Genomic DNA, 13,903 nt, shown 5'->3' with positions numbered 1-13,903 from the left:
CAAATTTTGCAATATGTTGCCTCAATTATTTAACAATTAAACAAGTGACGATGATGAGAAAACGTAAACGCAAAGTGTTGGCCAGCCAGGAAATCGACTAATCGTGCGGTCATTATTGATGGCAAAAGTGCAGTGAACAAAGCTCTCAGTGAGAGAGAGAGAGAGAAAGCGCAAGAGTGTGAGAGCGGAAATTGAGGCTGTCACGAACTTGGCGCATTAGCACAAAAGCACGAAAAATAAAATAGAAATAATAGAAAAAAAGCAGCTGTGTGCTCCAAGCTACGAGCATAACAGATTTGTATAAATTGCAGCGGAAGTGCGACTCAGGTTTGTATGTGTGTGTGTGTGCGTGTGTGCGTTCTCTTTAGTTTCACTTTTACTTTCGTTTACACCAAATTGCACAAAATTGCGCTTTTGACACAATTAAGCCGCAAATGCTTGCGTCATTATGTTTGCCCACGCCCCCCAGCCCACAGCCCCCAGCCCCCAGCCCCTTTAGCACTACAGCGTCTCGTCTTTTAGCTCATAATTGAAAACGGATTTACTCTGCTCATTAATGCAGCGCACGCTGCATGAGTCACGTGGTGGGCGGCAACCGTAAAATTCGTGTCCAGGACAACCAACAACAAATTTATTGCCAACAATTAATTTTAGCCCTAACCAAAATCGCTAGCGCGCCTCTTCTTCATTTATTTTGTGCGCCCAGCCCCAAAAAATTATTTCAATTAGTCGCTGCTGCGCCTGCATAATAAAAACAACAACAGCTGAAAAAAATTGTTGCTAATTTGTGTTTATTGTGATTTATGTAGGCGCCGTGAGCTACGAGCTTAAACGAGCGATGAGAGCGCGCATTTTGAAATATTTTTTTTGTCAATTAAAATGCCCAAAAAAAATATGTAAACATTTTTGTAAAATTGCTAAAGATTGTTGAGCACATAATGAATGATAAAATAAAAAGTTGGGGGTTCAATCGAGTTTATCAATTAGTGATAAGCATAAGGTAAACAAATAGCCAGGCGAGCTAAAAAAAGAAATTATTATTTAAACTTTATGTGGCACAGCAAGTTCTGAGACTGTAGAACAAGCAGCAAAGAATTTCAAGACAACAAAATCAACTTTGAGCTAGTTTAAGCAAATACAAATTTCTCGCTTAGACGCAAGAGTTTAATTTTAAGTTAAGTTGAAGCTACAGCTATGTAAATAAATAAATAGCATAAACTATTTTTGGTAAATCTGAGCAACTTTTAGTCTTAAAATATGCTGCAGCTGCTACGATTTAGTTAGCAAACTTACAGGCTTTAGTCTCTAAAGATTTCTATGGCAGCGCTTTGATAATTTAGTCAAATTAAAAATGTGCAAAGCTTTGTAAGTTCTTGATTAGCCTAAAAAGCCGCCTCACAACTCTGAAGCAATTCGATGCACTCAAGTAAAGCTCAAAGTCAGTCTCAAAATTTACAATACAGTTAACTATGCTGAGTTTTCTACGAATTTGTATTTCATGAGCTTCAAGCTTAGCATATTTATTAAAGAAATATGGCAGCTTAAAATTTCTATCAATTCGATTTTATTTTTTTTGTTGCTCGAATGAAATGTTGCGCACAAATGTAAAAGTAAAAGTTCAATTTGCAGCTTGTTGCGAGTGGCAAAAAGTTTGGTTATAAAAATCGTAATGCAAACTACTGCAGCAACTGTTGTGGCCTCTGGCAAATGCTATTGAGACACAATGGGAGAGCAGCCCACTCTCCCCCTCGCTAAACTAAGTACAAATTTGAAGAGACCCATAGAAATCAAACAACTAAAGGCAGCAACTTTTGTCAACCCGTAGTCAACAAATTCTCATTTCAGCTGCTGCTGCTGCTGCTGCTGCTACCTGCGAGCAAAGCTTAATTCATTTCATATTTTTGCAACATTTTGGCAAAAGTTTTGTGCAGTCAGGAAAATTAAAAGAAAAGAGAAAAACAAAATGACGAGGAATCAAAATAGAAAACCCAAACTCTCAACCCACAAACAATGCGCCTGATTGAAAAGTTTTTTAATTGATTTTTGTAAACTTGTTTTTTACCACACACTCACACACAGCTATTCATACCGCAAGAAAGTCTTCAACTCTTGGCCACCATCCACATAGACATCGACATCGACATGGGCAATGCACAGAACCAGAATCGCGCCGCTGCCGCTGCGCCCAGCGCGGCACTTCAAAAGTCCGCATCAATGGGCGGCAGTCTGATACGACTGGCAACTGCTGGGAATGCGCATGGAGCAGCGACGTCGGGCCAAGGCGAGCGTCGGTCCAGTCGAGCGCGAGTTTTCAGCCGGCTGGTGAGCCAGAAGCGCGTTAGGGATGTTTTCCTGCAGGCGGCGCCCAGTTCAACGCCAACGTCACCAATAATAGAATGGAGCGCACCGGAAGTGGAGCATGGACAATTGAATGCTAGCACAGAACAAATGGATTTTCGTAAGTCAATTTTGAGTTCGCTCTCACTCACTTCTTTGCTTTTTGTTTTTTCGATGCTGCTGCTGCTGCTGCATCAAATTCAGTTTGTCAGCATTCTGTGACTTTCTTTTTAATCCCTGTTACTTACGTTTGATTTGAACATTTCATGACACATTTTTATGCTTCAATTTTATTTTTAGATTTAAGTCTCATTTCCTTTATGAGCTTTAATTTTTAAGCTTGTACTACATTGCGTATGATTTCATTTTGATTTTTACAGGTACTCTGCGAGTCGTGCTGACCTTGACTTTAAACTTTTACCTTGCTCTCAATAATAGCAACTATTTTTGCTTTGTTTTGATTTCTTCTCTTTGCTCTTCGCCTGCATTGTTCGATTTTTAAGCGCCGCTCTAGCAACTATGCAATTGGCCTTAGTTTGCTGCTCGCTCTCGCTCTCGCTCTGGCTTTACTTTGTCTTAACTTGCTACGACTTTTTGCAATTTAAGCGTAGTTTAAACAACAATTTCTAGCCAAGTTTTTGCTCAAAAAAAAAAAACGCAATATATATAAACGAAAACACAACAACTTTTGCCTAAAGTTTTATGAAATTTTCAGTGCTGCTGCCTGCGCTTGACTTTTAGAATTTGCCAAGCTTTACTTTTGCGCTGGCATTATTAATGTTGTTGTTGTTATTATTATTGCCTGCTGGCTTATATAACACTAATACTCACTCCAATAGACGCTGCCGTCTGTTGGCAGCCAGCACCACTCGTAAGTTATTGGCATTTTGGCTGGCAGAAAAAAAATATAAGATCTTTACTTAGTTACGTTACGTTTCGTTCAGCATTGGCAAAGTGAAATCAAAAATTTATAGATATTAGTTATTCATGTGAAATCTTTAAGAAGCTGCTTTAAAAAAACGTAAAAAAATCAAAACAAAATATAAAATATGGCTGCCTGCAGTTCAAAGCGAGCAGCACACGCATACAAACATAATTCACACACACACGCACACACATACAGCAGCGACCCACTTCAAAAAATAAAGAACGCTGCGCTGTCTATTAAAAAATGGTTTGACTTGTATAAGCAGCCAAAAAAAAAAACTAAAGACGCGCATAGCTAAAATTAAAATATACGAATTTTTTAAGCGCTAAGCTGCGCACAACTTGCTGCAGCTAATGGACTCTGGCTGCGCTTAAAATTTGACTGCAATCATTTTGACGCTGTTGCTTTTACAAAGCAGCAGCCAAGCCGTTTAATTCTGGCTGCCACTGTGTGCACTGCTCGATTGTTTGGGTTGGGTTTGGGGCGTTTCAAAGGCTCGCGCACTGCAAGTCCAAAATCAAATCAACGAAAAATTCTAAACGTGCCAAGGCGCTTCGCTTCTATCAAAAATTCCCTTTTCAGCAGCAGCACATAGCAATAGACACCCCTGGCAGCAGTTCAGAGAACAGAGCAATTCATACTGCTGCTGCTGCTGCCGCTGCTGCTGTATAAATTTATATTTTTGTTTGTTTTGTTTCTCACTAAAAAGTTCAGACTTTTTTGAGCCGCTTTCAATGCATAAAATTCATAATTCATGCACAAGCGTAAGCAAAACTCAACGGCCGCCAAATAAAAAATATATAAAAAGATGCCATGGCAATGGCGCTGGCGCTGGCGGTGGCGTTGACGTTCCATGTCTGTTGGCAAACGAATGTTGAGAGTTGGGTGGACTGCTGGGTCGCTGCTGTTGCTCAGTTTTACTTTTGGATTTAGTTGCAAAAGCAGTCAACAACCAACAACCAACAACCGACAACCGTCAACGTGCTCAATTAAGCGACTGCCGCACACCCACACACACCCAGCTATACACCGTTAACACACACACACACATACAAACAGTGAGAGCCATGCCAGCGCACTTGTTCAACATAGTTGGAAAAAGTTTTGCTGGGCACGTGGCAGGCCGCTAATATTTATGGCAATTAGTTTTAATAGTTCTGCTTGTACATTTTTATAGAAAGTTGTAAACTTCTAACACTACAAAAAAAGCGGCAAATAGCTTCATCTCTACCACACACACACACACACATAGTTTTAACAACTGTTTAATGTTGTCTACAATTTATTTTATTATGCTGCCATAATTTGTTGTACGCTGTGATATTCAATTTCAGCATAGAACGCACATTGCGTATACGTAGTGTGTTCAACTGTTTGTTTGCTTATTACTTTTGCAGCATTTATTAGTTAGCCTCATACAATACGCAAGTTTGCTGCATATTGCAAAATTGCCTGCGCTATTTTTTAATTTTGTTTGCTTACTTTTAGGCATACAGCTCATAGCTTAAAAGCATGCTACTTTTTTTTTAAATTAGTACGCTGCGCATACAACAGATGGCGCTAGCTTAACATTTTTTTTAATTATACGCTAGCTTGACTGCGTTTATAATATATAAAATGGTATATAACTTTGATAGCTTGCGAAAAAGATATAAGCTTAGCTTTAATATTTTATATGCATTATTTGTAAGGTATATTTAGTTGCATGTGTAGTCGAGCTGTGTGCCGCTGGGTTGCTAAGCCCAAGAGAGGGTTAGCGAGCGTGGAAAGAAAAAGAGCGAGCGCGACTCAATTGGAAAGAAACGGTGCTGCACATTTTAGCCGCTTTTTGATCTAGCCAACTACTTGGCTTATAAATTTTGGAGTACAGAAATCTAGCAAAGTATTATTTTAGTGCTAAATTTAACTTAGTTTATTTTAATTTAGTTTTACTGCAAATTATTCTGCTGAATTTAGCAGAGCTATGCACACTTTGGAAGAAGTTTAATTTAATGTATATGCTAAAGTAGAATAAAATATAGACTATGAGGTTTGTGGATTAGTGTATTGAAGTTTATATTAGCTTTTTTTTTAGCCTTTTGGCTGTCAGCACTGTTTGGTCGGAAACCAGTTGCTCTTGTTGTTGTTAGTAACACTTTGTACTCGGTGTCGCGCAGATCGCTTTGGGAACGCAGCGCAGTCGGCTAATTGGAAAATGTTGTGTGTGTGCCAGTGAAAAGTTGTGTTTAGTTCACTAAAGTTATTAACAAATAGTGCAAGTGCTAGACTCCAAAAGACTTACAGCAAATAAACAAAACAGGTGCTCAAAAATAATTCTTACGCTTCTCAACGTTTCGTCTCCTTTTTGTTTATTGTTTGTCGCTCTCAATTTGCTGCGAGACATATTAAACTGCTGAAGTATTAACTTAAATAAATAATAAACATAATAAAAATAAGTGAAGAAAACAAGCCACAAGCAATTGCTTTACGTTCCTCAAAACTCCCTTTAAACAGTCGCTAGAGCTGTTGTGACCCATAACCAAACCAGTTTGAAGCTTTTCGCTTTGTTGCTCTTTCCGCTGTTGTTCTTTTTGTTGTTGTTGTTTGCTTTATTTTGGTTTTTTGTTTGGTTTTTCTCGCACTACGCTTTTCACCTCGTCATTTGTCATAGTGTCTAACCTTTATGCTATGAGTTCATTTTCCATATGGGGGTTTTCATAATTTTGCGCCACAGTTTTCAGTTTACACTTTGTTGTTGTGGTTCGAAATATTCCAGTGAGCGCGTTCGCTCGCTCTCTTTCGTTCTCTCTCTCTCTCTTTTGCATGCCGCTTTCCAGTGACGCTTTGTTTTTATTTACTTTTTATTCTTTAATTATAATTTACACATGTCGCGTCTTTTGCTGAATGAGACAACAGCCATAAATCAATCAACATTTCAATTTCGGTTTCTTTCTTTTATTACTTTTTATTTCTTTCGGCATGGCTCGTTTTCAATTTAAAGCTCTTGAGCACACATTAGCTCATCTTTCTATCTATCTCTCTCTCTTTTTCGCTCTGTCTGCGCTTCGCTTAACCAGATGACGTTGTTAGCCTGGACTACACTGACTCCACCGAGTTCCAAAACTGCGCTAGCGATGATTACTGTTACGCTTCTAACTCTAATTCCAACTCGAATTCCACACTGACGCAGCAACAGCGACGCCTTCATTCCCTCTCCATCTCCTCCTCAACGAGCAACGATTCCGATTCCCTCTTTGGTAACTAAAGCATGCGCAGCCCAAGCATTAATCATAAAATATCGCGCACATGTTACGATCAAATGTACGATCTTGTTTCAGCAAGAAGTAATCTAATATGAAATTATTTGCAGCAAGTGTTTAACAAATTTAATTTGGGAACAACAGAATTTATATAGAGCGTATTAAAGTCGCTCATAAGACAAAGTAAGCGAAAGCTGCGCCAATTTCGTTTCAAGCGGAATTGAAATTACAGCATAGAAACTTCTTATTGGATTACAGTCTTTCTAAAGTTATCGATGTACAAATTCCATTGTATTAAACTCTTTTATTTCTATTAACAGAACTGAACAATCGAGAACTGCTGGAGCTGCAACGTCGCTGTCGCGCTGATAAGATTGCCTGCCTCAGTCTTAGCAGCACCACCTACCTCAGCATAGCCAATGATCGAGTGCAGCAGCAGCAGCAGACGCAGCCCGAGCTGGAGCCAGCACAGGAGGCCGCAGTTAGTTTGCTAATAACGCCCGAGAGCTCGCCGGACGAGCGAATGGCTTTGCAGCTGGGCAAGAAGCTGGCCCAAGTGTTGGGCAGCTCGGGCACAGCAGCAATGGAATCTCCCACTCCAGTGGGTGCTGCTGCTGGACGCGTTGATTCCCCACTCAATGGCAATGCTGGCGAGCTGTTCAACATATCGAAGGCCAAGAAGGTGGAGCTGCAGAATCTATCGTCGCGTTTCAGTGCGGCTGTTAGTCAAACAACGCCCATGCCAATGGCCATAGCAGAGTCAACAACAATAACTGGAGCAGGAGCAGGAGGAGGTGAGTAAGCAGCCCAAGCCATTTGTTTGCTCATTTCGCATGCTACAAGCGAGTTTAAAATTGCGAGCGCGGGTTTGGGGCGGCATTTGCCATTACAAACGCATTAGAATTACGACAGGCGTGGGAAAAGGGGGCGAGGGTCAGTCCAGTCAGCACTGTCGAATTTTAGGAATTATTTAAATTCCCACTTGGAGCACAACGACGACGACGACGACAAATAAACGAAAGGCGACACACACACACACAAACTCAATCTCGAGCCTGCTTTGGCTGCTTGTTTACGCTTATTTTTTTTTTCGGCGCCAGCACTTGAGCCATGTGTAACGCTGTGTCCAAAAAAAAAAAAAAAAAGAAAATGCAAAGAAAACTAAAAGCCTTGTCCCTTTTTGTTGTTGCTGGCTTGTGCCAATTTCAAAGGTAAACATGGCGAATCGAACAAGTGCTTGTCAAACTGTGCACGCCGCCAATGCAAAATTCAATTTCCCCATCACACAGGCGCACATAATTTGATTTGTGCTTGGAGTTAAAAAGAACATATGCAGCTCGCTTTAATGTGTACCAAGACTCTTGGCATTTAAAGTTTAAGAATTATAGCTTTTTAGCCTACTCATAATTTGGGATGCCAATTTTTAATTAGCCGCCATCTTGATTGTGTTGCCTAAAACAATAAAAAACGCACAAAATCAAATGTTTATGATATAATTATTTATTTATGACAAAAAATGTTTATACACTTTGACATTTTGTTATAAAAAATGGCAGTGTCCATCAACTAAATTTGTAGTTTCAGGAGAAGGAGGCGTGGCAGACCCAGTAAAGGATATGTTGATATTGCTTGATCAGCTCGAGCGAGCTGAGTCGGAGGTATACCTATTTCCGTCTGGTTCCGGTCTGTCGTCTGTCCGGTCTGTTCCTGTTCTGAATGTTTGAGAACTGTTTCTCGAGCAACTATAAGAGCTAGTAGTATATATATATTGTATTTATATTATATATTATCCCGAAACGCTTTTTTTTAATTTGTTTTTTAATTTCCTCCCCCCCTCCCCCGCAATCGAAAAAAACGAATATATAATGTAGAAATCCTAATGGAAGATCTGAAGATAAAGTCATTAAAATAAGCTTATAGAACATTTTATATTATACTTGATGCACTAAAGTGCTTTAATAATTTATATATATTTATATTATTTGTAATTATAGATTTTAAGCAATCATTGTTTATGTTTATTTTGTGCTTGATGCTTAATAATTCGAACACACTGTACAGCAGAAAAACGACGCGTCGACGGCTGTTATGTTTTGGTGTATGTGTTTGTGATTTGCATTGTTTTTTTGATGTTTGCTGCGATACCCTGTCAAGTGTATTAAATGGTTGGGTGCGCCAACTTTAAGTACATAATTATTGGCACATTTTATGCAAAGGCTCGCGCTCGTGCACATGATATTTTAAATATATAATTGCCTGACTAAAATAATATTAACAACAAACAATTCCCGCTGGCCCACTTTGGCTCTGCCTCTGCCTGCCCCCTAATCATGGCTAATTGCGGGTCCAGCGCTAAGCTAACAAACAAAGGGGCGCGCGCACATGCCTGGACTGCGTTTTTTATAGCTTCGTAACATTTGTAAAAAACTTAAAAATTGCAAACACGTCTTTATTGTTTACAAAATGTCGGCCGGAAACTCGGCGGTCCTTCAGGCGCAGTTCGATTCCCCATTGTTCGGCTGTGGCGCAAAAAAAAGAAATACAAAGTTTAAATTTTAATTAAATCATGTTGTATAGAATGCTGCACATGGGAGTCGAAAGGGGGGGTGGGCAGTCACTTGGGCACGCAGTCAATGATGATGGCCGCGATAAGCGCTCCGCCGGGTGTGCTCAGGACACCCCGCCAGGCAATGGACTCCAAATTGGCTACCAGGCCAAGCAAATGGCGCGCGCACTAAGCAAAGCAAAGCACAAGCCAAGCAAGCAAATAAATTGAGCAAAGCTCCTCAGAGAAATATTTGCAAGTAATAACTGCGCCAGGCTATAGCACGCAATATATGCTTTATACACTACACTGCAACAAATCAAGTGCATGAAAGAGCAACAGAACGAATTGCTTGCTTTAAATATGTCAAAGGATCACAATTCTCAGCTGAACTAAAGTTTGCTGGAGTATAAAGCTTACGCTTAGACAAAGTTAAAGCCAGTGCAGCAGTATTCAGTATATAATAAATATAAGCGGAAGATGCATAGCTAAGATGAATGTTTATCAATACAAAAGTAATGTAAATTGGTTGATAATATCAATACAAAAGTAATGTAAATTGCTTTAAATAATTATAGCACAAGTCAAGTCTAAGTCTACTGTACTTCATGTAATTAGATTTCGATAGCTTGGTATTGATTTTATAATTAATTGTTCACATGCTCAAAGTAAGCAAATTTCAAAGCTAAACTAAACTAAAGCAAGTTGCGTTAGCCTTGCTTAAAAGCCAAGTTGGAATAAAAATATTAATATAAATATAGTAGATGCATAAAAAGGAGCGGCTTAGATTTTATGAATATTTTTATAGCAATATAAATGCAATGCCAATTTGTTAAAATTAATAATCGTCTAACAAGGCTAAATGCTGATCACACTCAAACTAGATTCCAATGCAGAAACTGCGAAATTGGCTACACTCATATGGTCAAGTCTTAACTTGCTTAAAGGCGGGTTCCATATTGGTTTGTTATCTATCCAGCAATTTATTCTGTTTTGCAGTCTTTATTATGATAAATTCTCTCAAATATTTGATTACAACAATTTTAAAGCAAGCAATGGAATTCATAATTATCAACAAGTGTAAATGATATTCTGAACCTAATTAAATTGCAATGAAAAATGAAAAGGCAAATCAGCATGCAAAGCATTCTGTAAATTGCAATCTCTAGCTTGGGTATTGATTATATGTTTAATTGTTTAAATGATTAATTATACAGTATAGCAATGACAATTCCTAGAAATTCATAAATTTCTTAGAACAAGTATCCTATTGAATTCAATAATTCCCTTACACTAAATTGCTTACCTGTCATTTTATAACTAAATGTTGTTACATTTTGTAATATGCTTAATTGTTTAGAGAATGAAATTCATAAATTTCTTAGAACAAGTCTAAATAGCTAATCCAATTGCATTCAATTGGCAAATGCAACAATCCCAATCCAAGCTTACTTGCCATTGATTTTACAACTAAATGTTGTTCAATTTTTTTGCGCAAGTGTATTATTTACTTAAAGTCTATTTAAAGCAGCCTATATGCTTGCATCGTAAGCTTTTAATCACAACGTAGTAGTAGCTGCTAGCCTAGCTGGCTGCTTGGCTGGCTGCCTTTGTTTGCCTTTGCAGTGTGCGGCGCTCTACAAATTTGTGCTACTAATGCGGCCTCGTCATCCATTTCCATTTCGTTTTAGCTACAGCATCAGCATCAGCAGCAGTCGTAGGAACGCCGTCGTCATCGCTGGAAACGCAATCAACTGTTATAATTTCGTTTAAATCATCTCAAACACCTGTGCAGTCTCAAACAACAGCGACGCCAACGACGGCAACTGACAATGCTGCTGCTGCTGCTGATGGTGGCGGCGGCGGGGAGGAGCAGCAGCTGTGCATGGAGGATTCACTGCTGCCACCGCCGCCTGGCTTTAGTACACCCACAAATCCGTTGCTGTCGAGCAATGTGCTCAAGAAGGTGGCCAGCTTCTCAGTCGATAGATCAGCGTCGTCGGCGTCGGCAGCGCAGTCGCCGGCCACTGTCGAGGAACGTGAAGCGACGCTAACAGCCACGCCTACAACAACTGCCCTAGCCATGCTGGCAGAGCAGCAGCAGCAGCAGTCGTCGTTAGCTTCAACTTCAGCTTCAATTGGTGCTGGCTCGGGCCTGCGTCGCGGCTCATCTTTTGTACCGGAAAAGTTAAGCTTCGCTGCATATGAAAAGTTTGAAGGTAAGTCTGTCTGTCTGTCTGTCTGTCAGTCAGTCTGACTGTTATTTTTTCTTTCTTTCTTTTTTTTTTTTTGCTGTATGCTCTCTCAAGTCAAGCGCAGCCAGCCAATGTTGGCTGGATTAAATCTAACCTGGTTTAAATACATAGAACCAACGAATTTTGTGCGCCTCCCTCTTTTTCTCGCTGTTTGCCCACCACATTTTCCGTTGAGCTCGGCAAATTTGCGACACGTTTGATTGCGTTTCTTGTTTGCCCAAAAGTTAACAATTAGTTTGAAGCCCCCTCAATGCCTCGCTCGACTCAGTCAAGCAGCAAAGAAATCAGTTGACATTCTCTCTAAAAGTAGCCAAGAAGCGCTTCAAGTTCAACCCTCGTTAGCTGATTTTAATATTTATTAATTTTAAGCAACTTTACAAAAGGTTATTGTTGTTTTGTTTAACCAATTGAGAAAGTTATGAAACTTAACCAACTAATAATTTTATATTACATTGAATTTAATGAATGTTTTAGCATTTACCAACTATTAAAAATGTGAGAAAATTTTGGGCTATATTTGTAGAATTGTATCAAAAGTTAATTCCATTAATATTTTATCTTAAAAACTTTTTTAATTGAGAAAAAAATGTAAAACAATAACTTAAATCATTTTAATATTTCTGCGTATTTTTCATATTAAATTAGTCTAGAATTTCGCTCTCTTTTTAAAAAACTCAAGCTGTACTTTTAGATTAATTCAAATATTTAAACTTAATTAATATTTCAAAGCTTATAAGTTGAATGATCGGTTGCATAGCTTATTTAAAATTATTTGCTCTATATACATTTTGTTCTAAAACATTTTTTGAAATTTTTAAAAAATGTTTTATTGTAATATATTTTAAAAACTCAAGTTATATTTGAAGTCTGGGGCTTCTGTGTGCTGCTGCTGGCTCCAAACCTATTTCCCTAGTCTTATATATTTATTACATTAATATGAACTTCATATCAAGTGCAAGCATTGATAGAACATAAAAATTTCTCTTTGACATGACAGCTATGTAAATTTAGCATAAAATGTTTACGCCCCTGCGGCTTAGAGCCAAAAAACATGCTTAGCATGTTGTTGCCCTCGAGCTGAGTGCTTAATCCAAATGTTGATTAGATTGGGCGCTCAATTTAAGCGCGAGCAATTGCTTAAAGATGTGTTGCCACAAAAATGTGGCCAAGACTTGTGAGTTAGAAACATTTTAGTGTGCGCAACTATTTGCTGGCGAAAATGCTTTAACGAGCGCTGAGCAGAGCGCGCGCGTTTGTGGAAAACTTTGTGTCTAAGCGCCGCCGAAAATTTGTGGCGCGCAAATAGGCGCAGTTTTTCGCCTTTTGTCACGCCCACACACACACACACAGACACACACACACACACAAACACACATGCATAGCTGCTGGGGCTAGGCTATTGGCACAGCGGGAGGCTAATTGGTGAGCTCGTTGCTGTCGGCATCATCGAGTGGTAGCATCAACGTCTGCTGCAAATTAATGCAAACAAACATTTTAACGCCTCGCTGGGCAAACAACAGAAGCTGCCGCTGCCGCTGCTGCAACTGAAATCCGCACCAGCCACGCGCCTTGCAGCAGTTGGGGGCTGCTCTGGCTCTGGTCGAGCACGCAATTTGCTAACTTGGCAGCTTTGCAGTTTGCAGCAGTAGCCGCCTGTGGTTGTCATTGTCTGAAGTGGCCATCAATTCTTCCTCGTGGCTTACCCGCAGCCGCTGTAGAAGCTTTTTGTCGCGACATTTCATCAGGCGTTGCCCAACGTTGCCCCAAAATCTGATTTATATGCCCGGCAACGTCACGTTCTCATCGCTCGAGAGACCAGAGGCCAACTCCCCCAGCACCAGACCATGCCTCAGCCCCAACCCCAACCCCAGCCCCAGCTCCAGACACGAGGCCACCCTGCTCATCCGCAGCCAACAATGTTTGTGCAACGCGTAATGAAACAATATTTTGGTGCAACAGCAGCTACGGTGGCGCCTCCACTTTTTGTTGCCGTTGCTGTTGTGCTTTGTGGTTTCTGGGCAACGTTTCATTTTCGTCGTCGCTTGTTGTCTGGCTGGCTGTTTGGCGAAAGTGTTGGGCTGCCCGCGTCGACGTCTGATGAATGCAACGCATGCATGCGTGCAACTTCCACGGCTTACCCCCTACCCCAACCCCCTCTCACTTTTCAACACACCGCACGCACTCGCTCGCAGCTCGTCAAGCAACGTAGCAGTTATGCAAATTTGTTAGCCACCGTTCGCGCAGTTTCATTAAAAGTTGCCAGCGCTGCTAAGTTGGCAGTTATATGAGCACCCAGTCACCACCCACCAGTGACTGGCCACCCACATGCCAAGAGACAAGCCTTCATTCACTATCAATGGCTCGACCTCTTATCAGCTTTGATTGCATGACGCTAATGTTCATTGTTTGGCTACACCAATTGTCAGCGTCAAACTGCAACGACTTCGAGATCCTGGCAAAGAAGTAGCAGCTGAATTGCCCAACAGACTTGAAATTTATGGCAGCTGCAAAGCTTAAAGGCTTTGAATTTAAGTTGCATAGCTTGTAATTAAATGTGGGCGAAACAAATAATTAAAGCTAAAAGTTATAAATTATAAAC

At 40.0% G+C, this 13,903-nt stretch overlaps 1 protein-coding gene across 3 annotated transcripts in view; it reads left to right on the top strand.

Moving 5' to 3' along the window:
• LOC108608152 (protein cappuccino) overlaps positions 1–13,903 on the top strand; it is a 28,706-nt gene that overhangs the window by 8,091 nt on the left and 6,712 nt on the right. The window contains exons 1-4 of one of the 3 annotated variants that reach the window (XM_017999401.2): positions 135–327; positions 2,080–2,458; positions 6,825–7,298; positions 10,741–11,268. In XM_017999401.2, the coding sequence (XP_017854890.2) occupies positions 2,143–2,458; positions 6,825–7,298; positions 10,741–11,268 (1,318 nt within the window). In that variant the 5' untranslated portion in view covers positions 135–327; positions 2,080–2,142. Of the gene's footprint in view, positions 1–134; positions 328–2,079; positions 2,459–6,824; positions 7,299–10,740; positions 11,269–13,903 lie in introns of those variants that run through there. The other 2 variants (XM_017999400.2, XM_017999403.2) reach the window with 2 other exon arrangements.

This window comes from Drosophila busckii, chromosome 2L (assembly GCF_011750605.1).
Source record: "Drosophila busckii strain San Diego stock center, stock number 13000-0081.31 chromosome 2L, ASM1175060v1, whole genome shotgun sequence".
Classification (NCBI taxonomy): Eukaryota; Metazoa; Arthropoda; class Insecta; order Diptera; family Drosophilidae; genus Drosophila; species Drosophila busckii.
The sequence above is the reverse complement of the archived record's forward strand: the minus strand, read 5'-3'. Positions and strand labels throughout refer to the sequence as shown.